General features: G+C 45.2%; 1 protein-coding gene across 4 annotated transcripts in view; it reads right to left on the reverse strand.

Moving 5' to 3' along the window:
- Positions 1–20584, reverse strand: part of LOC110531046 (ankyrin repeat domain-containing protein 12) — a 60048-nt gene that overhangs the window by 28603 nt on the left and 10861 nt on the right. For all 4 annotated transcript variants that reach the window (XM_090182936.1, XM_036986658.2, XM_036986656.2 and 1 more), the window contains exon 2: positions 3326–3481. In XM_090182936.1, coding sequence (XP_090039062.1) covers positions 3326–3385 — 60 coding nt within the window. In that variant the 5' untranslated portion in view covers positions 3386–3481. The remainder of the gene's footprint in view (positions 1–3325; positions 3482–20584) is intronic.

The following is a 20584-nucleotide window of genomic DNA, read 5'->3' on the forward strand; positions in this document are numbered from 1 at the left end:
CCACTGTTCCTAGACCAGTTAACCCCACTGTTCCTAGACCAGGTTAACCCACTGTTCCTAGACCAGTTAACCCACTGTCCCTAGACCAGTTAACCCTACTGTTCCTAGACCAGTTAACCCACTGTTCCTAGACCAGTTAACCCCACTGTTCCTAGACCAGTTAACCCACTGTCCCTAGACCAGTTAACCCTACTGTTCCTAGACCAGTTAACCCACTGTTCCTAGACCAGTTAACCCCACTGTTCCTAGACCAGTTAACCCACTGTTCCTAGGCCAGGTTAACCCACTGTTCCTAGACCAGTTAACCCACTGTTCCTAGACCAGTTAACCCACTGTTCCTAGACCAGTTAACCCACTGTTCCTAGACCAGTTAACCCACTGTTCCTAGACCAGTTAACCCACTGTTCCTAGACCAGTTAACCCACTGTTCCTAGGCCCGTCATTGAAAATAAGAATTTGTTCTTGACTGACTTGCCTAGTTAAATAAAGGTGAAATAAATATAAACTTGTGTGGCTGCCAGCCAAATAGCGTTGCACTTCTGTTTCAATCGGATGAAAACGAAGATATTTTCTGCCGAATGTTTTTGCATTAAATTTGTGTGATGAAAAACGAGTTGCCCGGCCCCATATAATAAACATTAAAGCAAACAAACAAAAAAATTGTTTAAAAACGCAGCTTTATTGATGCTGTTGGTTTTGAAAAAAAAAATGCTGATTTCTGCCGTACAATTGAATTTCAGTGGCTTAGTTAAAAGAGAGTAGTTTCTCGTTGTCGTCTGGAGTTGGATGCATTTATCCTTTAGTTATCGAGATGAGTTCCACTGATATCTTCACATCAGAGTATGTGAGCAGAGTTGAAGGGGTCGGAAATCTCGCTTATCGTTCAGGGAGTGGTGCTCCGGCGAGAATTAAAAAATGTTTTTTTAAATAAAAACCGCCGTTCCAAATGAGCTCCATTTATAAAAAAAAAATATATTTTTTTTTTTAAATCACCATTTAACCAACACCAATCTATTTACGTGACGACCTGGACCTACCATTTGGTTTTGAAATATTGAAACCAAACCGTAAGACGTGAAAGTACTTTAATTAAACATACCAGCAGCTGAGAAACCCCTCTCTCCGTGCTTGCAGAGCCAGTGGGAACTTCACGGTAAGGTTGTATTCTTGTTGTATTCGGCACATATGACATATACAATATGCTTTGGACACTAAACACCCTGCAGGCCACTCTTGCCAGGCTGGGCAGGGACGTAGTTTATTTTTCTACGGGTAAGCCTAAAAAGGTTTTTAGGCAAAATAACTCTATCAAAAAACAGAAACCTCCTTGAAAATGTTAATATATAAAAAGGTCAAAATCAATTACAGCCTGTGTGTCCTTATGGGGATGTGATACTATACTATTTCTGATCGTCTTAACTCGACATGACTTTTGAGAAGCTCCACAGTGATGGTTTCTTCGCCTCAAACGAAGAAACCATCACTGTTTTTTAAATCCACCGAGAATGACAATAGAACCTCATCGTGGCCTATTTGGAAAATCTTTCCAGCTATCTCCCTTTCCATAACCACTCAGCATGGAAAGAGGGGGAAAAAATGTCATGTTCTGATCCGGGGCAAACGTCATAATTTTTTATTTATTTTAAATAGGCCTACCTGATTTACTAAGTATCCTTTCGCGCAAATATTTTACAGCTGCGCTGGAAACTGAGGGCCCAGAATATTTTATGCAATATTGCAAGTTTGCTAACATGAGTTTTGGGTCAGACCAAGTTGATACAGACAGGCCATGTGTAGCCAAAGTGACTAAAAAGGATATTTATTTTTTACAACCCGGATATTTTCTACCCGCAGGCTGCAATGTTTTAATTTGTTGGCTTCATGGAGCCTATTTTTACATATTGCCAATGGAAGCTTTGTATCATTATTATTATTTAGATATAATGTTGATTAACCATATCTCAAAATCAATGTCATATGAAGACTTATAAATTAAATGAAACTCTTCCACGAAAACAGGCATATGAAAATTATAGCTAAGATAACTTTGCACTTAAAATGGAAAAAGGGTCGCCCCCCGCCGGTGTAGCCCTATTACCTGTGTAGCCCTATTACCGGTGTAGCCCTATTACCGGTGTAGCCCTATTACCGGTGTAGCCCTATTACCGGTGTAGCCCTATTACCGGTGTAGCCCTATTACCGGTGTAGCCCTATTACCGGTGTAGCCCTATTACCGGTGCAGCCGATTACCGGTGCAGCCGATTACCGGTGCAGCCTATTACCGGTGCAGCCTATTACCGGTGCCGACCAGTGGTGTAGCCTATTACCGGTGCCGACCAGCGGTGCAGCCTATTACCGGTGCAGCCTATTACTGGTACCAACCGGTGGTGTAGCCTATTACCGGTGCAGCCTATTACCGGTGTAGCCTATTACCGGTGCCGACCAGTGGTGTAGCCCATTACCGGTGCAGCCTATTACTGGGACTGACCAGTGGTGTAGCCTATTACCGGTGCAGCCTATTACCGGTACTGACCGGTGGTGTAGCCTATTACCGGTACCGACCAGTGGTGTAGACTATTACCGGTGTAGCCTATTACCGGTGCAGCCTATTACCGGTGCAGCCTATTACCGGTACCGACCGGTGGTGTAGCCTATTACCGGTGTAGCCTATTACCGGTGTAGCCTATTACTGGTACCGACCAGTGGTGTAGCCTATTACCGGTGTAGCCTATTACCGGTACCGACCGGTGGTGTAGCCTATTACCAGTACCGACCAGTGGTGTAGCCTATTACCGGTGTAGCCTATTACCGGTGTAGCCTATTACTGGTGTAGCCTATTACTGGTGTAGCCTATTACTGGTGTAGCCTATTACTGGCAAGTTCAGGAGCAAAGTGCTAGAATCTTATTTTCTTCTCGTTAGGCTATATTGATCTCTGGCTCCATCTTTAATAATTTGTGTCTTCATCTGTAATATCAGCATCAGACAGGCTCAGTAGCCAACATATAGTTGATTTATTAACACATAGGGTGTGTGGCTATATATGGAAAAATACCAGTTTTTTATTTTATTTTTTAGATTGGTCTAAAGAACAGACGACTCTTGGTCTGCCATTTTTTTTTTTTGTCAGAGACCGATCACATGCTCTGCTTAACATCTTGTAGATCTGACCATGGACTACTTGCTAACCCAGAAACTGTATACCGTATATTGTTCCCAGGGGGCTAGGACATACGTGCCGAAAGAGATCAAGAGAAGCTAGGGGTTGTTTCTAGACCAGATCGTGCCGGGCGGGTGTAGAATATATACTGTGTGTATAAGTGTACCTTCTTCCCAGTCGGTTTGTCCACCATGGATCCATCTCTGTCGGCCCCGGGTTTCGCCATGGTGCAGTGTTGCTGGTGGTGCGGATGGTCTCCCTCCCCTCCCACCCACCGTGTGACTAGCTACGACAGCTACGGCCCAGCACGCTCATCATGCTCCTACAACAGAAGACATATTATGAAGAGAACATCAACACTACATGTTATATGTTATGTTAGGTTAGCCGCGTGACTAGCTACGGGATAATCATGCTCCTATAATGCACAGGAAGAGAACAATCGACAATTCTCAAATGATCTCAATTAGCCTATCAGAAGCTTCTAAAGCCATGACATCATTTTCTGGAATTTTCCAAGCTGTTTAAAGGCACAGTCAACTTAGTGTATGTAAACTTCTGACCACTGGAATTGTGATACAGTGAATTATAAGTGGAACAATCTGTCTGTAAACAATTGTTGGAAAAATGGCTTGTGTCATGCACAAAGTAGATGTCCTAACCGACTTGCCAAAAATATAGTTTGTTAACAAGAAATTTGTGGAGTGGTTGGAAAAACGAGTTTTAATGACTCCAACCTAAGTATGTACACTTCCAACTTCATCTGTATATACTGTTTGTCATGTTAGTTGTGCGATGAGCTATGACAGCTACGGCTCAGAGCGTTCATTATGCTCCTACAACAACACAGGAGGCCATGGTGAGAATTTCAAGTCATTCACTTAAGACGTACCCCCCCCCCCCTACCCCCATACCAATATGATGACGCTTAAACTTAAGAGCCTACAATTGAGCCAAACACGTCGCCTCCAAAATGAAACATTTCAATTGTATTTTATTCAAACTTCCTGGGGTCCGACAATTACAAAACCATGAAAAATAACTGCGAGAGATCAGAGGGTAATGTATTCTGTAAAAGTGGTTAAAAAAAAAAAAAACCAGAAAGCTCATTGGCCGATACCACTTTGTATGCATTGCTACACGGTTCACGTGGAAATTTCCACAACTGTTGAAAGTGGCATTACTGTGACATGTAGAGAAATACAGTGTGATTCATTAGGTTAGGGGCTCTCTCACTCTCACAGGGAAATCTCCCTCACCCACCCACCCACCCACACACCTAAGTCTATGGTCATGTGTTGTCCTATGCAATGATACATATTAATTGACTGACTTTCGGTTTCAACTTCAAAAACAGCTGAAAAAAAAAAATACTACATTTTTGGTTATAAAAACAATATATATTTCACAGCGGTTTAGATGGTACAATGACTAGCTACACTATACTTGCTTGTTTTGTCCTATAAACTTGAAACGATTAGAATTATAGCGTCTTTAAATTTAAACTTCAAATGGGATAGGAACGTCCCAAGGATCCCGGATAAAGCCCTTTAAAAAAAAAGTTTATTTTTATTTTATTTTTTTATTTTTTTTACATCAGCTGATGTCTCAAAGTGCTGTACAGAAACCCAGCCTAAAACCCCAAACAGCAAGCAATGCAGATGTAGAAGCACGGTGGCAAGGAAAAACTCCCTAGAAAAGGCAGGAACCGAGGAAGAAACCTAGAGAGGAACCAGGCGTGTTTTCCACAAGCACACAGACAAATAGAAAGAAAAAACTAAAAGCAGGAGTGTATTTGTGGTGTTGCACCGACCAGACCATGTGGTACTGCACGTGCTGCTGAGGTCTTTACTGGGGCCTTACACGAGAGATGAGTGTGTGGGTGAGGGCTACGTTACAGAGTGTGTGTGTGTGTGTGTGTATATATATATATATAGAAGGGAGGAAGTGGACTAGTTATGTTACAGAGCAGTACAGCTCACTCACCTAGAAATGTATTGTATCGTGTACAGTACAGGACTGATATGAAGTCAGTGACTCTTACAGGCTTCTACATTACGGATCCCAGGCTTCTATATTACGGATCCCAGGCTTCTATATTACGGATCCCAGGCTTCTACATTACGGATCCCAGGCTTCTATATTACGGATCCCAGGCTTCTATATTACGGATCCCAGGCTTCTATATTACAGATCCCAGGCTTCTATATTACGGATCCCAGGCTTCTATATTATGGATCCCAGGCTTCTATATTACGGATCCCAGGCTTCTACATTACGGATCCCAGGCTTCTATATTACGGATCCCAGGCTTCTATATTACGGATCCCAGGCTTCTACATTACGGATCCCAGGCTTCTATATTACGGATCCCAGGCTTCTATATTACGGATCCCAGGCTTCTATATTACAGATCCCAGGCTTCTATATTACAGATCCCAGGCTTCTATATTACAGATCCCAGGCTTCTATATTATGGATCCCGGGCTTTGTATTATGGCTGTAGTGTTTATTATGGATCCCCAATAGCTGCAGCTACTCCTCCAGGGGTAAAGGCAGATATATACAATGTTAAAAACCATTTTAAAACACACCAGATTTTACAACACATTAAGTCTCTCAGGCCACTACTCTACAACACAAAATCCATTTGTACGTGTGTGTTTAGTGTGTATGTTAACATGTGTGTGTGTGTGTGTGTGTCTCTTCACAGTCCCCACTGTTCCATAAGGTGTATTTTTCATCTGCTTTATATTATCTGATTCTACTGCTTGTATTAGTTACTTGATGTGGAATAGAGTTCCATGTAGTCATGTCTCTCTGTAGTACTGTGGAATAGAGTTCCATGTAGTCATGTCTCTCTGTAGTACTGTGGAATAGAGTTCCATGTAGTCATGGCTCTATGTAGTACTGTGGAATAGAGTTCCATGTAGTCATGTCTCTATGTAGTACTGTGGAATAGAGTTCCATGTAGTCATGTCTCTCTGTAGTACTGTGGAATAGAGTTCCATGTAGTCATGTCTACGTAGTACTGTGGAATAGAGTTCCATGTAGTCATGTCTCTCTGTAGTACTGTGGAATAGAGTTCCATGTAGTCATGGCTCTATGTAGTACTGTGGAATAGAGTTCCATGTAGTCATGTCTCTCTGTAGTACTGTGGAATAGAGTTCCATGTAGTCATGGCTCTATGTAGTACTGTGGAATAGAGTTCCATGTAGTCATGGCTCTATGTAGTACTGTGGAATAGAGTTCCATGTAGTCATGGCTCTATGTAGTACTGTGGAATAGAGTTCCATGTAGTCATGGCTCTATGTAGTACTGTGGAATAGAGTTCCATGTAGTCATGGCTCTATGTAGTACTGTGGAATAGAGTTCCATGTAGTCATGGCTCTATGTAGTACTGTGGAATAGAGTTCCATGTAGTCATGGCTCTCTGTAGTACTGTGGAATAGAGTTCCATGTAGTCATGGCTCTATGTACTGTAGTACTGTGGAATAGAGTACCATGTAGTCATGGCTCTATGTAGTACTGTGGAATAGAGTTCCATGTAGTCATGGCTCTATGTAGTACTGTGGAATAGAGTTCCATGTAGTCATGGCTCTATGTAATACTGTGCACCCCCCATAGTTTGTTCTGGACTTGGGGACTGTGAAGAGACCTCTTGTGATACGTCTTGTTGGGTATGCATGGGTGTCTGAGCTGTGTGCTAGTAGCTTGAAAAACAGACATCTCGGTGCATTCAGCAGGTCAATCAATACCTCTCACAGATACATAGTAGGGATGAAGTCAAATTTCTCCTCTACTTTTGAGCTCCTCGCTGTTGTACATTGACGGGCCAGTCGTCCCGCCCGTGAATTTTCCCAAGTCCCTCTTTGCGTCACCTGACGACATGACAGGACAGCAGTTCAAGTGTTGGCCTGGGCGGTATCAAACCCTACTGGTCTGGTCTTCTGTAATCTGAAGGTTAGCAATGCTAACAATTATATGTAAAAATCCCATAGAGAATGCTAACGAGAGCATAGAGAATATATTATACGGTCTCCAAAACTATTTTTCAGGACAGACAAGGTCATAAAGTTAAACAAGTAACTAAAAAAATACTACTCAGACAGCAAGGCTCTTGATCCAGGAGGGGATTCTCTGCTGTTTCTATTTATTATGGATCCCCATTAGTTCCTGCCAAGTTCCAGCAGCTACTCTTCCTGGGGTTTATTATGGATCCCCATTAGTTCCTGTCAAGGCAGCAGCTACTCTTCCTGGGGTTTATTATGGATCCCCGTTAGTTCCTGCCAAGGTAGCAGCTACTCTTCCTGGGGTTTATTATGGATCCCCATTAGTTCCTGTCAAGACAGCAGCTACTCTTCCTGGGGTTTATTATGGATCCCCGTTAGTTCCTGCCAAGGCAGCAGCTGGGGTTTATTATGGATCCCCATTAGTTCCTGCCAAGACAGCAGCTACTCTTCCTGGGGTTTATTATGGATCCCCGTTAGTTCCTGCCAAGGCAGCAGCTGGGGTTTATTATGGATCCCCGTTAGTTCCTGCCAAGGCAGCAGCTACTCTTCCTGGGGTTTATTATGGATCCCCATGAGTTCCTGCCAAGGCAGCAGCTACTCTTCCTGGGGTTTATTATGGATCCCCATGAGTTCCTGTCAAGGCAGCAGCTACTCTTCCTGGGGTTTATTATGGATCCCCATTAGTTCCTGTCAAGGCAGCAGCTACTCTTCCTGGGGTTTATTATGGATCTCCGTTAGTTCCTGTCAAGGTAGCAGCTACTCTTCCTGGGGTTTATTATGGATCCCCATTAGTTCCTGTCAAGGCAGCAGCTACTCTTCCTGGGGTTTATTATGGATCCCCGTTAGTTCCTGTCAAGGCAGCAGCTACTCTTCCTGGGGTTTATTATGGATCCCCACTAGTTCCTGCCAAGGCAGCAGCTACTCTTCCTGGGGTTTATTATGGATCCCCATTAGTTCCTGCCAAGGCAGCAGCTACTCTTCCTGGGGTTTATTATGGATCCCCATTAGTTCCTGCCAAGGCAGCAGCTACTCTTCCTGGGGTTTATTATGGATCCCCATTAGTTCCTGTCAAGGCAGCAGCTACTCTTCCTGGGGTTTATTATGGATCCCCATTAGTTCCTGTCAAGGCAGCAGCTACTCTTCCTGGGGTTTATTATGGATCCCCATTAGTTCCTGTCAAGGCAGCAGCTACTCTTCCTGGGGTTTATTATGGATCCCCATGAGTTCCTGCCAAGGCAGCAGCTACTCTTCCTGGGGTTTATTATGGATCCACGTTAGTTCCTGCCAAGGCAGCAGCTCCTCTTCCTGAGGTTTATTATGGATCCCCATTAGTTCCTGCCAAGGCAGCAGCTACTCTTCCTGGGGTTTATTATGGATCCCCATTAGTTCCTGCCAAGGCAGCAGCTACTCTTCCTGGGGTTTATTATGGATCCCCATTAGTTCCTGTCAAGGCAGCAGCTACTCTTCCTGGGGTTTATTATGGATCCCCATTAGTTCCCGTCAAGGCAGCAGCTACTCTTCCTGGGGTTTATTATGGATCCCCATTAGTTCCTGTCAAGGCAGCAGCTACTCTTCCTGGGGTTTATTATGGATCCCCATTAGTTCCTGTCAAGGCAGCAGCTACTCTTCCTGGGGTTTATTATGGATCCCCATTAGTTCCTGTCAAGGCAGCAGCTACTCTTCCTGGGGTTTATTATGGATCGCCATTAGTTCCTGCTAATGCAGCAGCTACTCTTCCTGTGGTTTATTATGGATCCCCATTTGTTCCTGCCGAGGCAGCAGCTACTCTTCCTGGGGTTTATTATGGATCCCCATTAGTTCCTGCCAAGGCAGCAGCTACTCTTCCTGGGGTCCAGCATAATTAATACAGTGCATTCGGAAAGTATTCAGACCCCATCACTTTTTTTCCACATTTTGTTACGTTACAGCCTTCTTACAAAATTGATTAAATTAAATGTTTCTCATTAATCTATACAAAACACCATCATGACAAAGCTAAAATAGGTTTAGAAATGTTTGCAAATGTATACAAAAAATGCCTTACATTCAGACCCTTCCATGCCACCCATTCTGAAACAGCAGTTCTTTGTTAAGTTTGCAGTCATTTCAGTTGCTGTAGTAGCTGACGTGTATAGTGTTGAGTCATCCGCATACATAGACACAATTGCTTTATTCAAGGCCAGTGGCATGTCGTTAGTGAAGATTATTTTTAAAGTAAGGGGCCTAGACAGCTGCCCTGGGGAATTCCTGATTCAACCTGGATTATGTTGGAGAGGTGTCCATGGTGTCTTTACCAAGATGAGAAACAATTAGAAACCTCTGTATTCCAAGACCTCTGGAGTGGACAGGTAGTCATCGATGCAGAGAGAAGAACACGATCAGGGTTGAAGGATATCATCGAGATAATACCTACAAGTGAGGGACACGATGCTGGCTGACAAGTGAGGGACACGACGCTGGCTGACAAGTGAGGGACACGATGCTGGCTGACAAGTGAGGGTCACGATGCTGGCTGACAAGTGAGGGACACGATGCTGGCTGACAAGTGAGGGACACGATCATAACAAATCAGGGAGAAGATACTTATACTTATCCAGAGGACCAGTGTGGTGTTATGGTCTGGTCATTGTTGCATGGCTTCTTATCTACAGAGGACCAGTGTGGTGTTATGGTCTGGTCATTGTTGCATGGCTTCTTATCCAGAGGACCAGTGTGGTGTTATGGTCTGGTCATTGTTGCATGGCTTCTTATCTACAGAGGGCCAGTGTGGTGTTATGGTCTGGTCATTGTTGCATGGCTTCTTATCCAGAGGACCAGAGTGGTGTTATGGTCTGGTCGTTGTTGCATGGCTTCTTATCCATAGAGGACCAGTGTGGTGTTATGGTCTGGTCATTGTTGCATGGCTTCTTATCCAGAGGACCAGTGTGGTGTTATGGTCTGGTCATTGTTGCATGGCTTCTTATCTACAGAGGACCGGTGTGGTGTTATGGTCTGGTCATTGTTGCATGGCTTCTTATCCAGAGGACCAGTGTGGTGTTATGGTCTGGTCGTTGTTGCATGGCTTCTTATCCACAGAGGACCGGCGTGGGTGCAGGGTTGTGTTCTAACCAAGCAACAACAAACCTGATTCAACTAATCATGCCCTTCGAAGTACATGGTTATCTAGTCAACACCGCATGGCAAGCAGTCGTTAACACAGCTGAGGTAGAGCTCTCTCTCACACACCTCAGAGAGAGGAGGGGGACAGACCGAGAGAGGAGGGGGGACAGACCGAGAGAGGAGGGGGGACAGAACGAGAGAGGAGGGGGGACAGAACGAGAGAGGAGGGGGGACAGAACGAGAGAGGAGGGGGGACAGAACGAGAGAGGAGGGGGGACAGAACGAGAGAGGAGGGGGGACAGAACGAGAGAGGAGGGGGGACAGAACGAGAGAGGAGGGGGGACAGACCGAGAGAGGAGGGGGGACAGACCGAGAGAGGAGGGGGGACAGAACGAGAGAGGAGGGGGGACAGAACGAGAGAGGAGGGGGGACAGACCGAGAGAGGAGGGGGGACAGACCGAGAGAGGAGGGGGGACAGAACGAGAGAGGAGGGGGGACAGAACGAGAGAGGAGGGGGGACAGAACGAGAGGGGAGGGGGGACAGAACGAGAGGGGAGGGGGGACAGAACGAGAGGGGAGGGGGGACAGAACGAGAGGGGAGGGGGGACAGAACGAGAGGGGAGGGGGGACAGAACGAGAGAGGAGGGGGGACAGAATGAGAGAGGAGGGGGTACAGACCGAGAGAGGAGGGGGGACAGACCGAGAGAGGAGGGGGGACAGACCGAGAGAGGAGGGGGGACAGACCGAGAGAGGAGAGGAGGGGGACAGAACGAGAGAGGAGGGGGGACAGAACGAGAGAGGAGGGGGGACAGAACGAGAGAGGAGGGGGGACAGAACGAGAGAGGAGGGGGGACAGAACGAGAGAGGAGGGGGGACAGACCGAGAGAGGAGGGGGGACAGACCGAGAGAGGAGGGGGACAGACCGAGAGAGGAGGGGGACAGACCGAGAGAGGAGGGGGACAGAACGAGAGGAGGGGGACAGAACGAGAGGAGGGGGGGCAGAACGAGAGAGGAGGGGGGACAGAACGAGAGAGGAGGGGGGACAGAACGAGAGAGGAGGGGGACAGACCGAGAGAGGAGGGGGGACAGAACGAGAGAGGAGGGGGGACAGAACGAGAGAGGAGGGGGGACAGACCGAGAGAGGAGGGGGGACAGAATGAGAGAGGAGGGGGGACAGACCGAGAGAGGAGGGGGGACAGACCGAGAGAGGAGGGGGACAGAACGAGAGGAGGGGGACAGAACGAGAGAGGAGGGGGGGCAGAACGAGAGAGGAGGGGGGGCAGAACGAGAGAGGAGGGGGGGCAGAACGAGAGAGGAGGGGGGACAGACCGAGAGAGGAGGGGGGACAGACCGAGAGAGGAGGGGGGACAGACCGAGAGAGGAGGGGGGACAGACCGAGAGAGGAGGGGGGACAGACCGAGAGAGGAGGGGGACAGAACGAGAGGGGAGAGGGACAGAACGAGAGGGGAGAGGGACAGAACGAGAGGGGAGGGGGACAGAACGAGAGGGGAGGGGGACAGAAACACACTTTTTTTTTGCATGTTAGAACAAGAACAATGCTGCTCTTACCCATAATCTGATGTTGGCAAGACGAACACGTTGCTGTGTTATCTCCACACACACACACACACACACACACACACGAGCTGAAGCCAACTGCAGCGCAGATACTTCCTATCATAACACATTCGGTTTCACAACCCGATTCACACAACTGCTGCACTTAGCCAAATACACTCCGCTGAAGGGTTGGGTGATGTCTGGGATGACATTGTCCCACTGCCCTTATCCAAAACATGGCTGATATATGACAGTATTTCTCTTACCCTTTTTTTGTTGTTGCACTAATTTAGGTTATTTTCACACTTATTTTAGTTTTGGCAACAGTTTGATATGCTATAAACTAATAGGCCTCTTGCCTAAGTCAACATCCATTATTTTTTTAAAGTCTCATAAAGAATGTTATATATTAGTGATGCACCAATATGACATTTTTGGCTGATACCGAAATTACATATTTTTTTTGGGGCCTTTTAAGCATTCTAGTACAGTTAAATAGTTAACACACACGGTCTAAGGCACTGCATCTCAATGCAAGAGGCGTCACTACAGTCCCTGGTTCGAATCCAGGCTGTATCGTATCCGGCCCCGGTGATTGGGGCGGCGCACAATTGGCCCAGCGCTGTCCGGGCCGTCATTGTAAATTAGAATTTGTTCTTAACGGACTTCCTTGACCAATCAGAACCTGAATATGACTCCACGTCACATGATAATTTAACACGTTCTTACATTTTTCACCTAGTTATTACACAAATCACTCGTACTTCGTATGTCACAACGATTCATAGCTACGTATGCTATGATGCTGGTAAAGTTGTCTCGTCACCTACAGTGCTGGTCATAAAAAAAAAAGCTAGCTAGCTCATGGATGCAAACAATGTTCTTCCGCAAAAACATAACAAAACGACAATCTGCTATAGTAGCTAACTATCTAGCTAGCTGTCATCATCTAAAATAACCCTGATTTATAGGACAGTTCTTATTTGATTAATGGTGGCCGGTCCCCATCTATGTGAAGCTAGCCACAACAAGGATTAGCCACAATCGTGGACTTTGCGGTTAGCCTTCAAAATAAAAGTACGTCATTGACAGATATGCAAATCAATTCAAATAGTAGAATTATGCCATTTTTAATAGATCACGCTAAACGAGGTTGGAATGTTGTTATATAAAAATCAATAAAATACAATTATTTGTTAATATGACAAAAATCTGTTGAAATCTCACTGGATGTATTAGACTTTAGAATTGCATTGGGGGGCATCCTTATTTCACTGGACAGCCTTACCTATGGATTACCTATGGATTGTGGATCAATGACATTGGGGTTTCAGTCTACTCCGTGACACCCAGAGAACATTAGTGTTGTAGCTCTTATTGCGGGACTCTGAAACAACTGTGAATTGAGACACATTTATTGTTATCCTAGGTTATTTTCATACTTAGGTAAAATACTTATTAGTTTATAGCATAAGCGCCCCCCCCCCCCCCATTCTCATCGACGGGGCTGTAGTTGAGAGCAAGTTGAGAGCTTCAAGTTCCTTGGTGTCCACATCAACAACCAAACTAGAATGGTCCAAACACACCAAGGCAGTCGTGAAGAGGGTACGACAAAACCTATTCCCCCTCAGGAAACTAGAAAGATTTGGCATGGGTTCTGAGAACCTCAAAAGGTTCTACAGCTGCAACAGAAAGCTGGTTGCATCACCGCCTGGTATGGCAACTGCTCGGCCTCCGACCGCAAGGCACGACAGAGGGTAGTGCGTACGGCCCAGTACTTCACTGGGGCCAAGCTTCCTGCCATCCAGGACCTCTATACCAGGCAGTGTCAGAGGAAGGCCCTAAAAATTGACAGATACCCCAGCCATAGACTGTTCTCTCTTCTACCGCATGGCAAGCGGTACCGGAGTGCCAAGTCTAGGATAAAAAGACTTCAACATTTTTACCCCCAAGCCACAAGACTCTTAACATGTAACCTATGGTTACCCTGACTATTTGCATTGAGATCCCCCCCAACCCCTCTTCTACACTGCTGCTACTCTTTGTTTATCTTATATGCATAGCCTCTTTAACTATACACTCATGTACATACTACCTCAATTGGCCTGACCAACCAGTGCTCCTGCACATTGGCTAACTGGGCTATCTGCATTGTGTCCCACCACCCGCCAACACCCTCTTTAATGCTGCTGCTACTCTCTGTTCATCATATATGCATAGTCACTTTAACCATATCTACATGTACATACTACCTCAGCCTGACTAACTGGTGTCTGTATGTAGCCTTGCTACTTTTATAGCCTCTCTACTGTGTATATAGCCTGTCTTTTTACTGTTGTTTTATTTCTTTACTTACCTATTGTTCACCTAATAGCTTTTTCTGCACTATTGGTTAGAGCCTGTAAGTAAACATTTCACTGTAAGGTCTACCTACACCTGTTGTATTCAGCATTTCACTGTAAGGTCTACTACACCTGTTGTATTCAGCATTTCCCTGTAAGGTCTACTACACCTGTTGTATTCAGCATTTCACTGTGAGGTCTACTACACCTGTTGTATTCAGCATTTCCCTGTAAGGTCTACTACACCTGTTGTATTCAGCATTTCACTGTGAGGTCTACCTACACCTGTTGTATTCAGCATTTCACTGTGAGGTCTACTACACCTGTTGTATTCAGCATTTCACTGTAAGGTCTACTACACCTGTTGTATTCAGCATTTCACTGTGAGGTCTACTACACCTGTTGTATTCAGCATTTCACTGTAAGGTCTACTACACCTGTTGTATTCAGCATTTCACTGTAAGGTCTACCACACCTGTTGTATTCAGCATTTCACTGTAAGGTCTACTACACCTGTTGTATTCAGCATTTCACTGTAAGGTCTACTACACCTGTTGTATTCAGCATTTCACTGTAAGGTCTACTACACCTGTTGTATTCAGCATTTCACTGTAAGGTCTACTACACCTGTTGTATTCAGCATTTCACTGTAAGGTCTACTACACCTGTTGTACTCAGCATTTCACTGTGAGGTCTACTACACCTGTTGTATTCAGCATTTCACTGTAAGGTCTACTACACCTGTTGTATTCAGCATTTCACTGTAAGGTCTACTACACCTGTTGTATTCAGCATTTCACTGTGAGGTCTACCTACACCTGTTGTATTCAGCATTTCACTGTGAGGTCTACTACACCTGTTGTATTCAGCATTTCACTGTGAGGTCTACTACACCTGTTGTATTCAGCATTTCACTGTGAGGTCTACTACACCTGTTGTATTCAGCATTTCACTGTAAGGTCTACTACACCTGTTGTATTCAGCATTTCACTGTAAGGTCCACCTACACCTGTTGTATTCAGCATTTCACTGTAAGGTCTACTACACCTGTTGCATTCAGCATTTCACTGTAAGGTCCACCTACACCTGTTGTACTCAGCGCACGTTTGTATTTAACACTATTCCAGAGGAAAAACAATACTGCGTGGATGTTTTGAAGTCTGATAACTCTGAGGACATTGGGGGGGAAAAAATATCTTGTGTATTGAGTAGACTGACACCCCATTTCATTTATCCTCAATCCTTAGGTAAAGCTGTACAGTGCAATATGAATGTCAATACACTCAATTGGCTGACTGGGGAGGTGATTTCACACAGTCACAGTCCCGCGATAAAAAGCTACAACGCTAATATTTGCGTAAACTCTTCACAGTTGTGTTCTGTGGGTGTCACCGATACCCCATTTCATTGCTTCACATTCAAACCTTGTTTAACATTATCAAGTCTAAATATGGCATGTTTCCACCAATTGTAACCTTCTGCATCACTTTCAAAATAGGGACTTTTATTTTGAAGGCAAACCGCCAATTCCAAAATTGTGCCTAATCCTTAATGATTAGCTTCACAACACATTGATAATGGAATTCTTTGGCCTTGACCAATCGACTGGTCGAGCCCTGCTACATGCTATTTTTCAGACGTTACACAGTATTGTTCAAAACGTACAAAGCTAAGCTAAGCTTAGCTACTAAGCTACTAGTAGCGTCCTTGCTATTAGCTTCGCGACTGACATTTTCCCCATGAGCATACGGAGTCTGACAGCACTGTGGATCGACCGGAGGACTTCGTACTGAGGAAAGCCGTATTGCTCAAGAATGTTACTGGTTCTCATACCGTTGCTGCCATTTCAGAACATGATTTGAAACATGAAAACACACTTCGCGCCATTCGGACAACTGACTGGAGAAACAAGCTCATCAACTGTGTCTGCAACAGACTCTGTCATGGCATTGAAGCCTGATCAACAAAACTGCCAACACAAGACTGTAGGGTTCAAAACGTACAAAAAAAAAAAAGTACTCGAGGCAAGTGAACAAGTGATTCTCTGAGCCTCCTTACGGTGTCGCCACGGTGTCGCCATATGCTAGGTACAAGGACCGCTACTTCGATGCAAACAGCTGGACAAAATGGAAACGCGCACTGAGGAAAGAGAGGCCACAGACAGACAGAGCTGAAACCTCACTGCTTGGCGTTTATGATGAAATCCTGGTTGAGAATGAAACGACTGAACAATGAAACAGCACAGCAAGTACGTGAAAGAAATAAGGTTTAGATTATGTTTTATGTGGTAATGGGGACATACGTAATTGACAACAAAATAACTTCTGGGTCAGTGTGGTGTGTGTAACCTTTATTTAACTAGGCAAGTCAGTTAAGAACAAATTCTTATTTACAATGACGGCCTACCCGGGCCACACACTAACGACGCTGGGCCCAATTGTACGCCGCCCTACGGGGACTCCCAATCACGGCCGGATGCGATACAACCTGGATTCGAACCAGGGACTGTAGTGACTGAGATGCAGTGCCTTAGACCGCGGTGTCCGTGTGTTTTAACTATTTAACTGTACTTGAATGCTTCATATGGGATATCGGCCAAAAACACCACATCGGTGCATCACTATTCAGGCCTATATTATTGGCTGTTTGGTTTGCCAGGAGGGATTTCTCAAAGATAAGTGTAAGGCTAAATACATTTGGTTAAGTAAAGTAGAAACGTATACTTACATTTTTTTAAAACAACTTTTTATTTCCTATATGATTAGTCTATCTTACAATTGTTCATTCTCTCTCCGGATTAAGTGTGTCTGGGGGGGGGGGGGGGGAGAAACAGTGTGTCTGGGGGGGGGGGGAAACACCCATTAGACGTCATCTGACATTCTGCGTTGCCGTCGACACTCTTCGTACACCGCTCTCTTTCATTATGTTAATAATAATCTACCTCCCTCGTACGTTTGGAAACGTATCAGGCCTACATAGGGAATAGGCCGGTTTTTGGTATGGTCGCTGTGTTGCGCTGCCAGACTACAGGAGGAGCAGTCACACTCAACAATATGCTAATCCATCGTTTGTGACGTTGCCATTGACGATGGCTGTCAAACACTGTCCACCCCAACCATACTCCTGTACCTGTGTGTGTGTGTTTGTGTGTGTGTGTCAAAAAGTGGTCCACCTGAACTCCTGGGACATAAGGGGAGTGATGATGTTATTTCAGAATATTTTGTATTTTACCTGCTTTTTCTTCCCCTACTTTCGATCTCGTCTCATTGCTGCGAAAACATGACCCACCAAACCGCACTTAACACCAGCCCACTTAACCCGGGAAGCCAGCCGCACCAATGTGTCGGAGGAAACACCGTTCACCTGACGACCGAGGTCAGCCTGCAGGCGCCTGGCCTGCTTACAAAGAGTCACTAAATGAGCCAAGTAAAGCTCCACTTGCTAAAAGTCCCCTTAACCCGGACGCCGCTGGGTCAATTCTGAGCCGCCCTATCGGACTCCCGATCACGGCCCGTTGTGATACAGACCCGGGATCGAACTCGGGTCTGTAGTGACGCCTATAGCACGGCGGAGATCAACAAATTCCTCTGGTTCAGTTGTGCTTTGACCTGTGTCGTCTCTCAGAAGTGGAGCAAGACAAAGAGTCTCCGTCGACTCGTTTTCAATCTCCAAGTTATGTTTGAAGCTAGCCCAGTAAGACACACAAATCGTCTGCAATCAAATGTTACTGGGGGGGGGGGGGTGTCTTGGTTCAAAACAATAACTGTTGTCGCTTGACAAATGTGAATAACAGAAAGACTTAGAATACAGAGAATTAGACATATATGTCTAGTCAATGATATAAAAAGAAGCAAAAATAAAAAAAAAATCAGGCTAACTTGACATAAAAAAAAACTTTTAAAAAAATTATAGTTTCACGGGATTTCCCTCAGAAGCAAAAAAACACGTGTTCAAAAACCTTGTAGGTTGTTATGTCATCAGAGAGAAACTAGGAATGAGACAGAGGCTCGAGTTTCTTTCCTGTGTGTAACACAACTAAATATCACAGGAAACGACTGCTTGGTGAGACCGCGTGAATGTATCACTCTGAGTTGCTTACAACTGCATCATCGTCGTCGTCATCATCACTTAAATGAATCGGCCCAAATGTCATGAATGTGGTCTCAAAAACAGAGCTGGCTGAGAGTTTCATGTAGAACAGATGATTCTTCTTCTTAGGATAGAGAGACTTGTCCAAGCCACGGGCCTAGATCTACATTACTTAGAAACTTGAACAGACCGATTTTAGATTTCCACACACACACGGTCGTTTTGTCCACACACACAGTCGTTTTGTCCACACACACAGTCGTTTTGTCCACACACACAGTCGTTTTGTCCACACACACACAGTCGTTTTGTTTTCACTTGGCTACGCATGCCTCTCTCTAATATCAATATGCCTTGTCCATTACTGTCCTGGTTAGTGATTACTGTCTTATTTCACTGTAGAGCCTCTAGCCCTGCTCAATATGCCTCGTCCATTACTGTCCTGGTTAGTGATTACTGTCTTATTTCACTGTAGAGCCTCTAGCCCTGCTCAATATGCCTCGTCCATTACTGTCCTGGTTAGTGATTACTGACTTATTTCACTGTAGAGCCTCTAGCCCTGCTCATTATGCCTCGTCCATTACTGTCCTGGTTAGTGATTACGTCTTATTTCACTCTAGAGCCTCTAGCCCTGCTCAATATGCCTCGTCCATTACTGTCCTGGTTAGTGATTACGGTCTTATTTCACTGTAGAGCCTCTAGCCCTGCTCAATATGCCTTAACCAACCATGTTGTTCCACCTCCTACATATGCAATGACATCACCTGGTTTAAACATCTCTAGAGACTATATCTCTCTCGTCATTACTCAATGCCTAGGTTTACCTCCAATGTATTCACATCCTACCTTACCTTTGTCTGTACACTATGCTTTGAATCTATGCTATCGTGCCCAGAAACCTGCTCCTTTTACTCTCTGTTCTGAACGTGCTAGACGGCCAGTTCTTATAGCCTTTAGCCGTACCCTTATCCTACTCCTCCTCTGTTCCTTTGGTGATGTAGAGGTTAATCCAGGCCCTGCAGTGCCAAGCTCCACTCCTATTCCCCAGGTGCTCTCATTTGTTGACTTCTGTAACCGTAAAAGCCTTGGTTTCATGCATGTTAACATTAGAAGCCTCCTCCCTAAGTGTGTTTTACTCACTGCTTTAGCACACTGCCAACCCAGATGTCTTAGCCGTGTCTGAATCCTGGCTTAGGAAAACCACCAAAAACTATAAAATCGCCATTGCAAACTATAAAATGTTCCGCCAAGATAGAACTGCCAAAGGGGGCGGTGGTGCAATCTACTACAAAGATGGCCTGCAGAGTTCTGTCTGACTATACAGGTCTGTACCCAAACAATTCGAGCTTCTACTTCTAAAAATTCACCTTTCCAGAAACAAGTCTCTCACTGTTGCCGCTTGCTATAGACCTCCCTCTCCCCCCAGCTGTGCCCTCGATACCATATGTGAATAGATTGCCCCCCCATCTATCTTCTGAGCTCGTGCTACTAGGTGACCTAAACTGGGACATGCTTAACACCCCAGCCATCCTACAATCCAAGCTTGATACCCTCAGTCTCACACAAATTATCAATGAACCTACCAGGTACAACCCCAAATCCGTAAACACGGGCACCCTCATAGATGGCATCCTAACTAAGTCGCCCTTCATATACACCTCTGCTGTTTTCAATCAAGCTCTCAGCAATCACTGCCTCATTGCCTGCATCCGTAATGGGTCTGTGACCAAACGACCTCCACTAATCACTGTCAAACGCTCCCTAAAACACTTCTGCGAGCAGGCCTTTCTAATTGACCTGGCCGGGGTATCCTGGAATGACATTGACCTCATCCCGTCAGTAGATGATGCCTGGCTATTCTTTAAAAGTGCCTTCCTCACCATCTTAAATAAGCATGCCCCATTCAAAAAAAATTGAACTAGGAATAGATGGTCATTGGTTCAACTCCAGACCTGTATGCCCTTGACCAGCACAAAAACATCCTGTGGCGTTCTGCATTAGCATCGAATAGCCCCCGTGATATGCAACTTTTCAGGGAAGTTGGGAACAAATAGACAAAGGCAGTTTTAAAAAGCCTAGCCTTAACTTTCCTAACAGACATTTGCATCCTGTAGTACTAACTCAAAAAAGTTCTGGGACACTGTCAAGTCCATGGAGAATAAGAGCACCTCCTCCCAGCTGCCCACTGCTCTGAGGCAAGGAAACACTGTCAACACCGATAAATCCCCTATAATTGAGAATTTCAATAAGCATTTCTCTACGGCTGGCCATGCTTTCCATCTGGCTGCCCCTACCCCGGTATGTTGCCCTGCACCCTCCACA

This window comes from Oncorhynchus mykiss, chromosome 8, assembly GCF_057628025.1.
Source record: "Oncorhynchus mykiss isolate SJ-2025 chromosome 8, ASM5762802v1, whole genome shotgun sequence".
Taxonomy (NCBI): Eukaryota; Metazoa; Chordata; class Actinopteri; order Salmoniformes; family Salmonidae; genus Oncorhynchus; species Oncorhynchus mykiss.